The 15,915-nt window shown below is 49.6% G+C and overlaps 1 protein-coding gene across 4 annotated transcripts in view; it reads right to left on the reverse strand.

Moving 5' to 3' along the window:
* Positions 1 to 15,915, reverse strand: part of Fam178b (family with sequence similarity 178 member B) — a 97,648-nt gene that overhangs the window by 12,411 nt on the left and 69,322 nt on the right. For all 4 annotated transcript variants that reach the window (XM_090336447.1, XM_090336446.1, XM_090336444.1 and 1 more), the window contains 2 exons: positions 12,144 to 12,231; positions 4,231 to 4,356 (listed from right to left, as the gene is read on the reverse strand). In XM_090336447.1, coding sequence (XP_090192573.1) covers positions 4,231 to 4,356; positions 12,144 to 12,231 — 214 coding nt within the window. The remainder of the gene's footprint in view (positions 1 to 4,230; positions 4,357 to 12,143; positions 12,232 to 15,915) is intronic.

A 15,915-nucleotide genomic window follows, 5' to 3' on the forward strand; every position in this document is an offset into this window, starting at 1 on the left:
TCAATACACACACACACACACACACACACACACAGCACACTACAAAGATTTACAGTAGACGCACACAACACACTTGCACACAAACACACAGCAAGCCCCACACCCCATAGAAGCCAGACTGGTGGTTAACTGGAGCTTCAGAGTTTATGCAGCTGGCAGGGCTCAGGAGGCTCAGGAGCACACGCACTCCCACAAAATCACCCTTCACAAATAGGCATCTCCGTGAATTCATGGGCCCAGGCCTCCGCAGCTCAAAGCCAACCCAGGATCTTACTGAAGTACACCGGGAGGAAGCAGACTGCAGCCATGAGAGCTTAGCCCACGCTGACAGCTCCGCTGACTGCCAGTGGCTCATGGTTCTAATCCTAGCTATTCAGGAGGCTGATGTGTCTGGATTACTGTTCAAAGCCAGCTGGGGAAAAAAAAAAGTCCTTGAGACTTCACGTCCAAACTATTCAGCAAAAAACCAGACTGCAGGTATGATGGAGTACCAGGTGTGGGTGGGAAAGCTAAGAGGGAGAGGGAGCCAATGAGTTAAAGCCTTGGTACTGGCACAAAGCAGTAATCCCAGATACTGAGATCTGAGGATCCTGGTTCCAACCTACCCTGGACAGACAAATCCAAGAGACTTTTATCTTTAGTTAACTAGGAAAAAGCTGCAAGTGGATGGAGGCATGGCTCAGGTGGTAGAGTGCCAGCTTTGATTAAAAAAAAAAAAAAAAAAAAAAAAAAAAAAAGGCTGAACAAGAGCATGAGGCCCTGAGTGGAAGCTTCATTACCAGCACACACATACACACAAACAACAAACCCAAACCCCTTGACAAGCACGGAAAGGAGTGAGGCTCCTAGAGTCTTCCTTCTGTTTTGATTCTACCCTGTCTTCCCATTCTTAGTTTTCTTCTCCCACACGAGAATCAGTTAACTTCCTCTAAGACCTTATATTTAATCAACTGGAGAAAACCTTGCATTCTACCATAAGTATTCTGATTCCTTAGATCTTCCAGGTCTTAGTAGATAGCTCTATCAGACAGGACATTAGATTTCAAGTATCTTCCCACCAGACGTTCTCTGGGTGAACCCAGCCAGACAAGCCAGGGCCAAAGGATTCAGCACTTCTTTTCCTTCCGAGATGATTTCTTGCTATGTTTCCCAGTCTGGCCTTGAACTCCTGGACTCAAGAGATAGATTCTCCTGCCTCAGCCTCCTAAGTAGCCAGTCCAGATAGCTCAGTACTTTAAAATGCTAGAAGTATTCCAGTCAGCTTCTGGAGAAGCAGGAGATTCCATGGGAGCTCTTATTTTCTCTATATGATTTGCTAAGCAGCTTTAACCCAGCTGAGACAAATAGCCAGCTATGAGAACCCAGTCTGTCTGTTCCTCCTGACCAGCTCGTCCCCTACCAGCCTCTTTGCCTCCTCACAGAACTGAAGCTTGAGCATGCTGCTTCTTTTCTTTTTTTTTTTTAATTTTTTTTATTGTAATTAGTAAAAGGGTTACATGATATTTGCCAGATAGAAGGTGCATTAATTCACATACATTGATACCCTTTCACATGTCTTGGTACCCATTTCCCTCCCCCCCCACACCCCCTGCTTCTTTTCTTAAAGTACTCCATGGTTAGCTTTCCCATACAGGAACCTCACTAACATAATTACCAACAAAGCACTATGATTGGTTCTCTCAGCATACCAGGTAACACTGCAGAAACACCTAGGCCCTAAATGCTTTCAGCCTTAATTATACAAGGACATTAAGAGACCTGGGGGCCATTCCTGGTCAGAGGGCATGCAGAGAAGGAGGGCAGTTTCCAGAATGGGAACAGGAGAGTAGATGGCCAGAACAAGGTGGAAGAAAATTCAGAAAGAGAGAAGTCGGGGTGGTTACAACAGAATTCATTCATTTTGTTCATCAATTCATTCATCTAGTGACAGAAGTAGGATATAGGGCTAAGAGAGATGGCTGTGCCTACTGTCTAGCTAGGCAGACAAGGAAAGAAACAGGGTGCTTTGGGTCTCTTCTCTGGGAGGAGGAGGAGGAGGAGGAAGAGCAGGAGGAGGAGGAGGAGGAGGAGGAGGAGGCTGAGGAGAGCAGGGGAGAGGAGCCAAGCAGAAGTGTTTATTTGCAGGGTTTGAGAAGGCTGTGACCAATCCCCTGCAGTTTAGGGCAGGAAATCTCCCAGACAGGAGTGAAATGGCCAGGGGAGGGGGAGGGGGCTGAGCCTGGCAACTTCAGAGGCTGGGAAAGTGGCCACTTCCTCCTTGCTAAATCACCTCTGCCTGAACTGACTCTGGTCTCAGTTTCCCCACTGCACTCAAGGGGCAAAAAGGCAAAGACTTTGAGCTCCGTGGATGAAAGGCTTATCCCCAGCCCAGACCACCACTCCCTATAAAATAGGGCAGATGACGCCGCTGTGCTTTTTGGCTGGTGAGTAGCCCCATCTCGTCTTTGAAGATGAAACACACTCAATCCTAATGAGGAGTCAGACAGTAAGCTGAGGTGGGAGTGGAGCCCAGTCACCTGCCCTGCCTGGCCCCTCCCAGTCTGCTTAGAAGACAGAACTTGGTCCATTTCACCCCTTTCTCCATTCTCACTGCCTCCATGTACCCTCACTCTTGCCTTTGTCTGGCCTTGGGTACCTGACCCTCAGAGCCAAGGTGAAGGCAAGCCCAGCAAGCCCTTACATTGTAGTAGCAGGCCTCGGAGAGCTAGGTCAGCATTGCCTGCCCCTTCCAACACCACCGTTTGGGGCACTGAATGTCCCCCAAATGTGCAAGCCCTTCTCAGCTCACAGGCCAGATCAGTCATTTCCAATATGGCGGCCAACCAGTGGTTTAGCTTGGAGGGGACTTTCCAGAGCCAGTGAGAGAAGCCCTTCAAGTAAAGGATGCCTTTAACCTGCTCATCCCCACCCCCAAGCCATCCTGCAAACACCTTCTGCACCACTACCAGACAGACTCAGAAATGTAGTGAGCCAACTGGAGGCCTGGGGCTGGTAGGAGCCACATAACTAGTTGGTGAGGTCCAGGTAGCCTGGAGGCTACAGTCTCCACTCGGCCAGACCAGACACAGCCTCCTCTTTGTTCTCATCTCTCCCCTGCTCCCCCTGCCCCTAAGCCTCAGTTGTCCTGCCCAGACAGAACACCTCCCCAGGGGCTTACCCGGCTCTTTCCAGAGTCCCAGAACCAGCCTCTGTAACAAACCCCTGCTTCCTGGGAAAATATTTGGCACAGGGGAAGAGGCCATGCAGACAACTCACACGCTCTGGGGAGGCCACAGCCTCGTAAATGCACTAATATGAAGCATGCCTGAAAGATAGCCTTCCCTATATATTCTGGAAGAGGAATTTGCACCTGGGGATTAGCATATCTTCTTAATGGTTCATTTGTGTTCATTAAGTAATTGTTTATCTGATTTGCAGAGTGATGCCCAAAGGTTGGCTTTCTAGATCATCAGCAGTCAACTCCAGAGTGGTTTGGGAATGACTGCCTCCCTGGTTAAGAAGATTCCTATCTCCACGCTTCATCCTCAGCTGTGGAGATCTGCACTCCTCCTGGGCCCCCTGGAGCTGGGCTCGGGGCATCACTCCAGGGATCCACAGGTCTTCCTGTTCCTAACGCTGCAACCTCCTGCTTCAGGAGTAGCCCACTGGCCAACTCCCACCAAAGTCTAGCTTTCGGGAACGCTGGACCATGTCTGAAGAGTCCGTTAGGAGGAACTGGGGTCAAGCCAAAGGCTCAGCCTCAGTCACAGTCTGAGTGGAAACTAGGAGGGAGGCTGAGTCCAGCTCTATCCTACAACAAGGGACAGCAGGACTCCCCCCTAGCTACATGTTCTCTGAGCTTCTAAACACACTCCCTCCTCCCTTCCTCTAGCATATTTTGGCTCCTGCATCTTTCCAAACTCTACTTAAGACAGCTCGAGCAAGCAGGGCCAGGTGATTCAATGGCCTACATGCCTGTGCATACAGCCTTCCTTACATCCAGTGCATGGTGTGGGCAAGGGCACTAATTACACATTTTGGAAGGATGCTGAGTATCTCCTCTCTGCACAGAAGGCAGCCTGCTGGTCTCTGTCCTAGCATGGCCTGAGGTTCTGGGAGGACTGGCAGCCATGCTCCCCCCCACCCCCCCCCCCCCGCACCCCGTAGGCTGTGCAATGCAGACAACCCTGCCTTTCCCGCTACATGTAGTGGCACTGCCTTGGCGGAGGCAGACAGATGCTGGGCACTTACCTTGTGGTCTAGCTCAGTACTAGCTTTATGTTGTGGCTTCTGGCAGGGTGGCAAATGCTCAGAGACCAGGTACTGCCTGAGGGATGATGGCCTCATGAGGCTCAGGAGCTGACTGAGCAAAGACAGCTGGCAGGAGAAAGGATACTGTTACTCATGGAGTGAGGGCACAGGGGTTTGGGGACATCCTCAATGTGTCCCAGCACCAGTTTCTACCATCGGTGTCCACATCTCATTCAGGAGCTGGGTGGCCTGGTAGATGAGTATTCTCATCTGCAAAAATTTCCCTTTCTCATGCAAAGTCAGAGCAAGGTGTTCTCTCTCCCTAAGAAGGCCCTGCCTCCCAGGGCTTCTCCTCACCTGCCAGCCCGTTCTCCCCTCGGCCTTCTCTTTTTACTCAACTTGTCACTGTGTCATTTTTGACAGACATGAGGAGAAACAGCTGCCCCAAGCCCCTGTCTGTCCTTGAGTGGTGCCTACAGTTATCACTGTTTTGCCTGCCTGTTTCCTTTGCCCCACTCTGTCCCCTTCCTCCTCCAGAATTCCAAGCATCGAGCTGTTTCACTCATAAGGAGCAAGAAGATCCCTCCAATCATCCAACAATACCAACACCAACAATGCCATTTTCCTTCCTTCCTTCCTTCCTTCCTTCCTTCCTTCCTTCCTTCCTTCCTTCCTTCCTTCCTTGCACACCCCAACAATATCATTTTCATTAAAAAGAAATTTCCTTTTTTTCTTTTTCATTTTGAAAACACAATATCATGTTCTTTTTTGTGTATGTGTGCCACTACTGGACCTTGAACTCAAGGCCTGAGCACTGTCCTTGGGCTTTCTTAAGGCTAGAGCTCTACCATTTGAGCCACAACACCACATACGGCTTTTTCTATGTATGTGGTACAGAGGAATCAAAGCCTGGTCTTTGTGTATACTAGGCAAGCACTCTACCACTAGGACAAACTCCTGGCCCAATAAAATTATCAAGGAATCATTATCACCGCACACTTGTGTTCAGTTTTCTCCGATTGTCTTAAAAACCTCTCAGGAGGCTGAGATCTGAGGATCACAGTTCAAAGCCAGCCCAGGCACGAAAGTCTATGTGACTCTTATCTCCAATTAACCACCAGAAAACTGGAAATGGTGTTGTGGCTCAAGTGGTAGAGTGCTAGCCTTGAGCTTTGAGCTGAGGAGCTCAGAGACAGAGTCCAGGCTCAGAGTTCAAGCCTTACAACTGACCAAAAAACCAAAACAACAAAAAAAAACCCTCCTCCTCCTCCTCCTGCTCCTCCTCTTTTTTTTTTTTTTTTTGCCAGTCCTGGGCTTGAGCTCAGGGCCTGAGCACTGTCCTTGGACTTTCTCAAGGATAGAACTCTACCACTTGAGCCTCAGCACCACTTCCGGCTTTTTTCTATGTATGTGGTACTGAGGAATCGAACCCGGGTCTTCGTGCATGCTAGGCAAGCACTTTAACCACTAGGCCAAACTCCCGGCCCCTTCTTCCTCCTCTTATAGTAAGGCTGCTTATAGGGGGATTTTCTGAAGGTCCACACAAGCATTGGGCTGAAGTGTCAATCTATCTACCTCCCATTCAGCTGGGGAGCTATTACCCACCTACTCTGAACAAATTGGCTCTGAACTCCTTGGAAAAGCACCAGGTTTTGGGACAGCCTCAGATGAGTCCCAGCAAGGACTGCTGGCAGAGACAGGCAGGCTTCCAAGCCCCCTGGTCCCTCCGTGTCAAGTGTGATCCCGGGGAGAAGGAGCTGCGGGGCAGGGGCAGGGGCAGAGGCAGAGGCAGGGCAACTCACCCAACACTGTCTCATTTTACACCCAGCAGGTGCACTGTGGCCACAGGCTAGGCCCCTCAGCCCAGACTCCTGCTTGAGCCCAGCTGGGCTGGCACACCTGGCTCCCTCCTGTGACTCATTTGCCAGCACCTGCTCACCACCTCAGCGAGTCTTGGACTTAGACAGTCCACAAGAACAGCTGGGCTGGAGGCTAGGAGGCAGGCGGGCCTTGGCTCCTGGAGAAGAGCCAGGACTTCTCTGCCTAGAAGGGGAGAGGAAGCAGCAGGAAGGAGAAAGACGACTCTGGGCAAAGAAAGGCTTCATCCAGGGCTGCACTGCTTTGCCTTGCTAAGGCCTCCTGAGTCTGGGGAGTTTCCAAAAACAGCCTTGCCTGCTGGCTGGAGGCTCACAGCTGTGCAAGCACAGGGGCTGGCTCCCCAGTCCACACCCCCAACAGCAGCCTCTGGCAGGCTGGCCTTATGCTAGGCCAGGACGCTCCCTACCCTAAGAGTCCTGGGTGGGGCCTGAAAAGCCAAGCACACAACAGTGCTCACTTGCTCACTCCTGAGTTTTTCCTTTCACTCCTTGAAAGCAACTTCCTTGTGCTCAGCAAGCTGCTGCCTCTGCAATCTGACTGCTAATTTTCCTTTGTTTCCAGTTCAGCCCCTCCAGCCAGTCTCCTTCCTGGATTGGGGCTTGTTTGGGCCATGTGGGTCCCATCCAGGCCAGGGCTGGACCAGCACCCGCCCTGCCCTCACCGGCTCCCTGGATGCCAACTCAGCAAACACTCAGCATATTAAGGCAGACACCCGGGGCAAGATGATCAGCTCAGAGGACAGGCCTCCACCAGTCTTTTCAGCACCTTGGAAGACATTGGCAGCTCTAGTGAAGCAACGTCCACACAGCATATGTAGCTCCCATACACAAATCCTGGTGGTGGATCCTTTTTACCCAGGGAGGCAGCCAAGATGGCTCCAGCTCACCTTGCCAGGGGGCCTGTCTACCTGAACTCCTCATCCAACCTGTGGCCTCTGTGCCCATCACATTTGCCAGCCCCTCACTATGCATTTTGCTTTCCACACCACTCCCCACTTTCTCCCTACCAGGGAGCTTCTTTGCTTATGTTGCTAATTTTCTACCAACCCTGAGCACGAGCCAGAATGTACACTCTCTGCGGGCAGCTTTGCTCACTGGGTTAAGAATTTGTCAGGTGTCTACATGAACAGCTGGTCAGAGCTGCAGATCACTTCTTTCTAGGGCTGCTAACATTTATTCCCTCCGAGTTTTGCCACTTGAAGTCCGTGCTTGCCAAACTAGAAGACACAGTTGGCTTACTACAGAGTATGACACTGGGGGAGACAAGGAGGATGGGGAATTTTACACTAATCTGGGCTACAAAACAAGACTCTCTCTTAGACACAATGACAACAAAATTGGTTTGGTGGCTACTCAGGAGGCTGAGAGCTAAGGATTACAGTTCAAAGCCAGACCAGGCAGGAAAGTCCATGAAACTGTCTGATCTTCAATTAACTACCAAAAAAAAAAAATTCCCACAGAAGTAGAACTGTATCTCAAGTAGTAGAGAGCTAGCCTAAAGCAAAACAACTAAAACAACAGAAACCCAATAACAACAACAGCCCAAAAAAAACCCTCCGAAACAGTGCCTAGGTCCTGAGTTCAAGCCCCAGGACTAGCACGCAAGAAAAAAAAAAAAAAAAAGCAAAAACAAAATACAACGCACAATTGCTTGGTTGTGTTGCAAGAGGTGGCCTGGGATAAGAAACAAACTCCTGGTTTCCTCCCAAACCTGCTCAGCCTGTGTCTAGCCTGGCAGGGGAAATGAAGGGCTTTCTATCCAGTCCTGCATCTCCTGAGAGCTCTGGTCAGCTTCCTCTCTCTTCCTGCTGGTCATACTTGGGAAATGACCACTTCCCAAGCATGCATCACCTCCCAGGCCAACTATCCCTACAATTCCTTCCTTCACTACCCTGGACCATTTCATTTCAATGCAGCTGTCAAAGTAAACCTAAAACTTCACTCTCTCCCTCTCCCTCTCCCCCTTCCTCCCTCCCCCCCCCCCCCCCCCGTCTCTGCCGGTCCTGGGGCTTGCACTCAGGGCCTGGGCACTGTCCCTGGGCTTTCTCAAGGCTAGAGCTCCACCACTTGAGCCACAGCCAGAAAAACTATTAATGTGGTACCGAGGAATCGTGCATGCTAGGCAAGCACTCTATCACTAGGCCAAACTCCTGACCTAAACCTAAAACTTTTTAGAAATCAGATTTTGGCTATCCTCCATTCCAGATCTTCCAATGTGTCCATTTGTGGCCAGTGGCTCACATCCATAATCCTTGTTACTCAGGAGACTGAGATTTGAGAATTGAGATTTGTAGCCAGCACAGGCGGACAAATCCACAAGACTCGATTTCTTCTTTAACTGGCAAAACCCAGAGATAAACATATGCTTTCGTGGTAGAATTCATTAGGTATGCACAACAGTCCAACAAAAATGTGAGGCCTCAGTTCAAGTGCCAGTACTGGTCAAAATAAAACAACCACCTTAAGGCTGAACACCATGGCCTTGAGCCTCTGGCTCACTGAGCCTCCACTTGACCTGTTTGACCTCAACAGATGCTATTTATTCTACCCTCAGTCCTCTACTCTTACCTAAGCAGCCTTTGTCTGCCCCAGGGCCACTGCACTTGCTATTCCCTCTGCTGGGCTTGCTCTTCCCTAGCCTGTCTCATTTAGGTCTGTTCGTAATGCCTCTTTCTCTGCTCTGATAAAACTGCATCCTCCCAATACTCTCTCTCCTCTGTAGCTTGCTTTATTTTTCTCCACAGAATATATCACCATCTGGCACTTCATCCCAACTGTTACTTCTTTCTCTGGGCCTGTGTGTGTGCCTTCCTCTGACTAGGAATGTCTCAAGAGAGGGGCTGAATTCTGTTCTGCTCCATCTTCCATGCCCAGAGCAGTCTGTAGCACATTGGGGCCTGAAGCCAAAACATTGCTATTTCTGGAATAGCCCCAGTACTCAACAGAACAACAGGAATTACTGATTAGACCCTGGGACTCTCCTGGAAAATTCAACCTTGGGGTTGCTGCATCCCAACTACTTCCTGTTCCTTACATCCAGTTCTCTAGCTGGGGTCTGGGATTGCAGCGTGGGGCAGTCACAGGGCAAGCTGAGGACCCCTCATCCCAGCAGTGCTCTGGAGACCACCCTGCCTACCTCCAAACTACGCTTCTATTTCCACAAGAGTCTCTTTCACCTTTGTGGTGATCCTCTTCGCAGAGGATCGGCAGGGCACGTTCAGCACCAGGCCCCTGAGGTGCCCAGGCGGCACCCTGCAGTGGTCACAAATAGTACTTTCATCCCAGCTCATCTGTTTTTCTATTATGTAGCACTGGGAAGCTATCCTGCCTCAGTTTCCCCATCTACACAATATGGATTGGAGCAGCAATCCTTAAGAGTTCAGGGCTGCTACCAGGAGTCGGCACTGAAACCAGCACCAATACCTAGTCAGTGCTCCTGCATGGTGGCGACCTCTATTTCTAGCTGGGGCATGATGGGAGAAAGGAAATGGGGGCAAGTGCACAGGCAAAGCTGCCGAGGCGGGAGGGCGGGCTGAGCTGTGAGGAGGCTAGGGAGGTCAGCTGGCACTGGGCAGGCCAGCTAGAGTTGGGAATAGGGGCCTGTGGGCTTGGGGGTGGGATGAGAGGGCCCTGGAAGGCACGTTTCAAGGAAATAGGTCTGACAGACCAGACTGGAGAGCGCCTGGCAGAAGCAGAGATATGAGGCAGCTGTGGAGCAGCCGGGGCTTGTGAAGAGGAAACAACATAGGTTGTGGGCAGGCCCCTGCAGGTCCTTGCTGTCCTGAGAGCCACCATGACTGTCACTGTCTCTGCTCTTGGCAGTACAGGCATAGACTCATCCCTTTAAGACCCAGCTTCAGAGGCCATCTCACTGTCCTCAGGCAGATTTAGTCACCTGGCTGCAGCCAGGTTGCTCACCCATCTTTCAAGGTTGTCTGGTGCTGTCTCCCCACAGCCTGTCAGTGCCTGGTGCTTGAGGCAGAGCCTGGGAAATGGGCCGCCTAGCCACTGTCTAGAGAGCAGATGTGAATGTGGCTAGGCACTGAGTGGATGCAGGCAGATGAGTGACTGGTGCAGTGAAGGGCCTTGAAGCTGGGAGCCCGAGACTATGGTCCATCTTGTTTGTCTCCTGAGCATCCTCTATGTCCTGAATCCCTAGGGAGCCAGCTGATGAGCCTCCTCAAGCTCTCTCTCAGTGGGAAAGGCAGCATACTTGATGGGTCCTTGACAATTGCCTCCTCCTTTGTAACTCCCCTCCTGACCCTTATGGCTTCATTATGTACTCCTCAAGGAAAAACATGCAAGACTTGAAACCATCTGATCTCTTCAGTCATTTCCCACAAAGCTCCTAGGCAATGTCCTCCCTGTACTCTGCTTCCTGTGTCCCCTTCCCCACCCCTCTATTCTCTGTAGCCTCAGTGACACTCCTCCACCCCCCAACAATGCCTTAAATTGCCATCTGAGCCTCCGGAATGCCTCTGGTTTGTGTCCCATCACCAAATCTCTGTGGTTCCTCACTCTAAGTGGGGCCCCTGTCATGAAACCATTTGGTCTCTCTGTTCATGTACTGGCTATCCAGTGACCTCCACACTGATATCCCCTTCCCTGGCCTTCCCAAAGATAGCCAGGGGTGCACCGTCTCTTGTGTACCCTGACAATCCACCTTGATGTTTGCTCACCCCTCAAGCATAGACTGACTGCCTCCATGGTTTGTATGCAGTGAACAGAAACAAAGGATTTCCCTTCCTCAAAGATCTGGCACTGAAAGTACAGACACTGAACATTATCAATGGAAGACCCAAGGGATATGAACCATAATTACTCTAAGGAAGAGAAACAAGACTGAGGCATTGGGTTGGAAGGTCACCTCTGGAGAAGGAAAGACAATAGCTCCAGATACAGGGTCTTTGCCCATGTGCCTGCCTCTTCTAGTATGGCTGTACTAGGAGCTCTGTTGGATCCTACAGCTTTTCAGGAATTCCTGGGAAATTCCTGGGGAGATGAGACTTTTCAACCTCCTTAACCCATCCTTAGCATCTCTTGGGCCTCTGAGCTGACAGACAGCTCAGATACCTAATGTGAGTACCTAAGGGGCACCTGGAGGGAACAGCTTTCATTTGGTTGTGTGTGTGTGTGCATGTGCATGTATATAGCAGCACTTGAGCTTAAAACCAGGTTCCTTGCACAGCTGCTTAGCTTTTTCCTCTCAGGTGGCTCAACCACCTGAGCCACACTTTTACTTCCAGCTTTTCAGTGTTTAACTGGAGATAAGAGTCTCATGGACTTTTCTCTCTAGGCTAGCTTTGAACTGTAGTCCTCAGAGCTCAGCCTCCTGAGTAGTTAGGATTGCAGGTGTGAGCCACCAGAGCCCAACCATTTGATAGTATTGTTTTTTGTTTTTTCCAATCATTCATTATCTTTTTTTCTTTTTCTTTTTGTCTGTCATGGGCTTGTACTCAGGGCCCCGAGAGCACTGACCCTGAGCTCTAATTGCTCAAGGCCAATGCTAGTGCCACAGCACCACTTCCAGTTTTCTGGTGATTAATTGGAGATAAGAGTTTTACTGATTTTCCTGCCCAGGCTGGCTTTGAACTGTGATCCTCAAATCACAGCCTTCTGAGTAGCTAGGATTATAGGCGTGAGCCACCTTGCCCAGCTTGAAAAAAATTTTACATTATCTGACTGGGGCACCAATGGCTCACATGTGTAATCCTAGCTACTCAGAAGGCTGAGATCTGAGGTTCACAGTTCAAAGCTAGCCCAGGCACTAAAGTCCGTGAGACTCTTATCTCCAATTAACCACCAGGAAACTGGAAGTGGCACTGTGACTCAAAGGGTAGGGTAGTAGCCTTGAGCTGAAGAGCTCAGGGACAATGCCCAGGCCGAGTTTAAGTCCCATGACTGGAAAAAAAATTTTTTTTTTTTTCAAAAATAGGAAAATTCAGCTTAACTCTTGGAAGAGTCTTTCTGGCAAAGCTTCAAGAATGAGCAGGCAATCTGCTACTGGCCTTCCTGCTCCAGCTGAGACAGACTTACCTGGGTCTTCTCTTGCCAGGGAAAAAGTGTGTCTTGCTGGCCCAGCATCCGGGTGATGACAACGAGGCTGAGCTGGCTTCGAAGCTGCCTGGGAGAGAAGAGCAAGCAAACCTGAAAAGAGGCTAAGAGCTAGACTGGAAGTCAGGGAGCCAGTGAAGCAGAAGTCTGGGGATAGCAGGACACCCACAAAGAGGGTAATGTCAACTCTATATTCCTATGACTGTGTAGATATGATAAGCAAAGGATTGTTCTATTAAAAAATGATTAAAAGTATGTGATTCAAGTGGAAGGATGCAGTCTAGCAAGTTAAGGCCCTAGCACCATCACAAAAAAAAAAAAAAAAAAAAAAGGCTGAAGCTGGGCACAGTAGCTCATGCCTGTAATCCTAGCTACTCAGGAGGCTGAGATCTGAAGGTCATAGTTCAAAGCCAGCCCAGGCACTAAAGAATGTGAGACTTTTTTATTTTGGTCCCCAATCCTGGGCTTGAGCTCGGGGTCTAAGCACTGTCCTTGGGCTTTCTCAAAGCTAGAGCTCTACCACTTGAGCCTCAACATCACTTCTGGTTTGTTTTTTTTTTTTTCTATGTATATAGTGCCAAAGAATCAAACCTGGGCCTTCCTTCATGCTAGACAAGCACTCTACCACTAGGTCAAATTCCCGGCCCCAAGACTCTTATCTCCAATTAATCACTAGAAAACGAGAAGTGGCGCTTGGCTCAAAGGTAGGGCAGTAGCCTGGAGCTGAAGAGCTCAAGGACAACACCCAGGGCCAAGGGTAGGGCGGTAGCCTTGAAATGAAGAACTCAGGGACAGTGCCTAGACCCAGAGTTCAAGCCCCATCTCTCTCTCTCTCTCTCTCTCTCTCTCTCTCTCTCTCTCTCTCTCTCTCTCTCTCTCTCACCCCCCCCCCCACACACATGCTTAGTACTCAGAGGTAAAGGTATGAAGATTGTGAGTTCAAAGTCATTCTGGGCTACACAGTGAGACCATGTCTCAAAAAAAAGGGGGGAGGGTTGTGCTAGGCATAGTGACTCACATGTATAATCCCAGCTATCTGGCAGGTGGAGATCTAAAAGGTCTTGGTTTGAGGCAAGCCCAAGCAAAAAGTTAGCAACAATTTGAATAAAATATGCCAGGCACTATGGCCTGTGCCTGTCACCCGGCTACAGGGTGGGCTATGGTGGAGAAAGACTCTTAAAAAATAGCCTGAAAACAGGGCTGGGAGTGTGGCCTAGTGGTAAAGTGCTTGCCTAACATGCACAAAGCCCTGGGTTCGATTCCTCAGCACCATATACACAGAAAAAGCCAGAAGTGGTGCTTTGGCTCAAGTGGTAGAACATTAGCCTTGAGAAAGCTCAAGGGCAGTGCCCAGGCCCTGAGTTCAAGCCCCAGGACTGGCAGCAATAAAAATAACAACAACAATAATAACCCCAAAACAAATAGGGCTGGAGGCATGTCTCCAATGGTAGAGCACTGAGGTGAAATTTTAGCACTGCCCCAAATCTCAACTAACATCCAAACTGGTTCTACATCCCTGTCTCTACAGATCTTATACATATCCATACATCAAGAGATAAAACCAGGCTTGGAGTAGCTCAGAGGTAAAGTACTCTCTCCTAGCATGCACACAGGAGGCTCTGGGTTCCTTCCTCAGTACTACAAAACAAAAAATATTTAGATAGAGGAGGAAAACAATTGAAAGAAAAAAAAATGTCTTTAGATAGAGGAGAAAATCAGCTCAGAAGAATGCTCTTGGTTTGTGTCCTCCCTGATGCTGGTTTACAAGTAAGCCAGTGAGTAACCTGGCTCCATGGGGATATACTTTGTTGTTTCTTTTACTCAATGTAGAAGAACCTAGAACCTTTCCCTGGGAGATCCCACCTTCCCTACCCCAGTTTGTTTTTCCATGGTGGGCAAGGGAGTGACAGCTACCAAGATGTCCTCAGGGCCTGGCTAGACCACTGAGAAGTATGTCTTCCCAGTGGCACTGCTAATGTGACAGGTTACCAACCCACAGTGCTGGTGGCCATCTTGTTTCCAGTGGGCAGAGCCTGAAAACAACAGCAGGGAGGCAGACCCAGGACCACCCCCCCCCCCAACCGCCAAAGAAAAAAAGAACTGTGATTTCATTCAGGAGTTAGGAGAAAGGGAAGAGCCAGGCACTTGTGGCTCACGCCTGCAATCCTAGCTACTCAGGAGGCTGAGATCTGAGAAGCAAGGTTTGAAGCCAGCCTAGGCAGAAAATCCATGAAACTCTGATCTCCAATTAACCAGCAAAGACTGGCAGTGAAGGTATAGATCAAGGCATGGCGTGGCAGATAGAGTGCTGGGGTCCTGGGTTCAAGCTGTAGTATCAGCACAAAAAGATAAACAAGTGCATATATACCTTTCCCTGACCCTGAAATGCCATTCTAGGTAATAGGTAAAAGAGAAAGAGGTACTAGAACATTCATACAGGTGGAAGTACCTGCATAAACACACTAACTAGGCTAATCTATACAGATAACTCCCACAGGGAGTCATGGTTATGCATGAAGAATGATTACTTCTAACTGGGCCCATCTTCACAGTACTGTGGGAAAGAGGTTAATACACACACACACACACACACACACACACACACACACACACACACGCTCAAATGTAGGTGGTCTGAGATCAATTACCTAAAGTCCAAAATAGACACATTTTAGCCTGCTAGATACTGGTGAGAGGCTTGGGTCCTGTGTCTTCTCTTGACCTAAATGTCAGTTTCATATGTGTTTGGCTTTTGAAAATCCACTGAGTCATACATTTAATGCTCTGTGTGCTCTGTTGTGTTTATATGTTGCAGTTCAATGAAACTATGATTTAAAAAAAAAAAGAAGAAGAATTTCAGCTGGAAGGGTAAAGTAGACCTGGCTGATTTAACAAATCTAGATATAGGATGATCTATTAAATCTGAATTTCAGATAAATGATCATTTTTATTTTAGCACATTTGTTCCATGTGATACCATCCTGCATCTGGCAACCATAAGAGCAATCAATCATTCCCTCCATTCTCGACCATTGGCCTGACAGGAATATGGAGTCTGCACATAGCTTTGGTGGCTTCCCTGACATCTGTATACACCTGGGAAAACAGGGTGGATCCTTCACTATCTCCCTTAGCCATGACCTCTTTCTGCAGAGGGCTGCCAGGAACCCCCTGGACTAAGGACAGGCAGCCGCCCCTAAGGGATGGTGAGCAGGAACCTCCACCTCTGCTCCACTCCAGGCCTTAGTGGTGCAGGGCAGGCTTTGCCTGAATCCTGTACCCCCCACCCAGCAGCCTGTTCCACCTCCTTGCCATCAGCCAGGACTTGCTTTCCAGCTGTTTAAACAGCAGCTGGGCTAGGACACAGTGGGAGGTAAATGGCCCCTCCAAGCTGCCTTTGCTTGCTCTGAAGCAAACTGTGGGCCAGTTAGGAGTCCTGCATCTGGGCTTCGTTAATCCCCCCAGCCTAGGCCTGCAAGGGATCCTGGTCACAGTGGGCCTGGAAAGAGGGTGAGAGCTGGCAGGCCCACAACAGCACTGGGGGTGGTTCCAGAAGGGAAGAGGCGGGTGTAGGGAGGAGCGGAGGTCAGGCCAGGGCTGTTATCCAGAAAGGACAAAAAGAAACAGCACCAAGGGGGTGACTGGATGCAAAGGAACCCACATCTGAGGGAGGGAGCGCCTCCTTTCAACCCCATACTGCTGGCCAGCCCTCCCACTGTCTTTTATCCTAACAGCCCTCCCTGTCTTTTCAACA

This window comes from Megascapheus bottae, chromosome 7, assembly GCF_031878675.1.
Source record: "Megascapheus bottae isolate mThoBot1 chromosome 7, mThoBot2.hap1, whole genome shotgun sequence".
NCBI classification, from domain to species: Eukaryota; Metazoa; Chordata; class Mammalia; order Rodentia; family Geomyidae; genus Megascapheus; species Megascapheus bottae.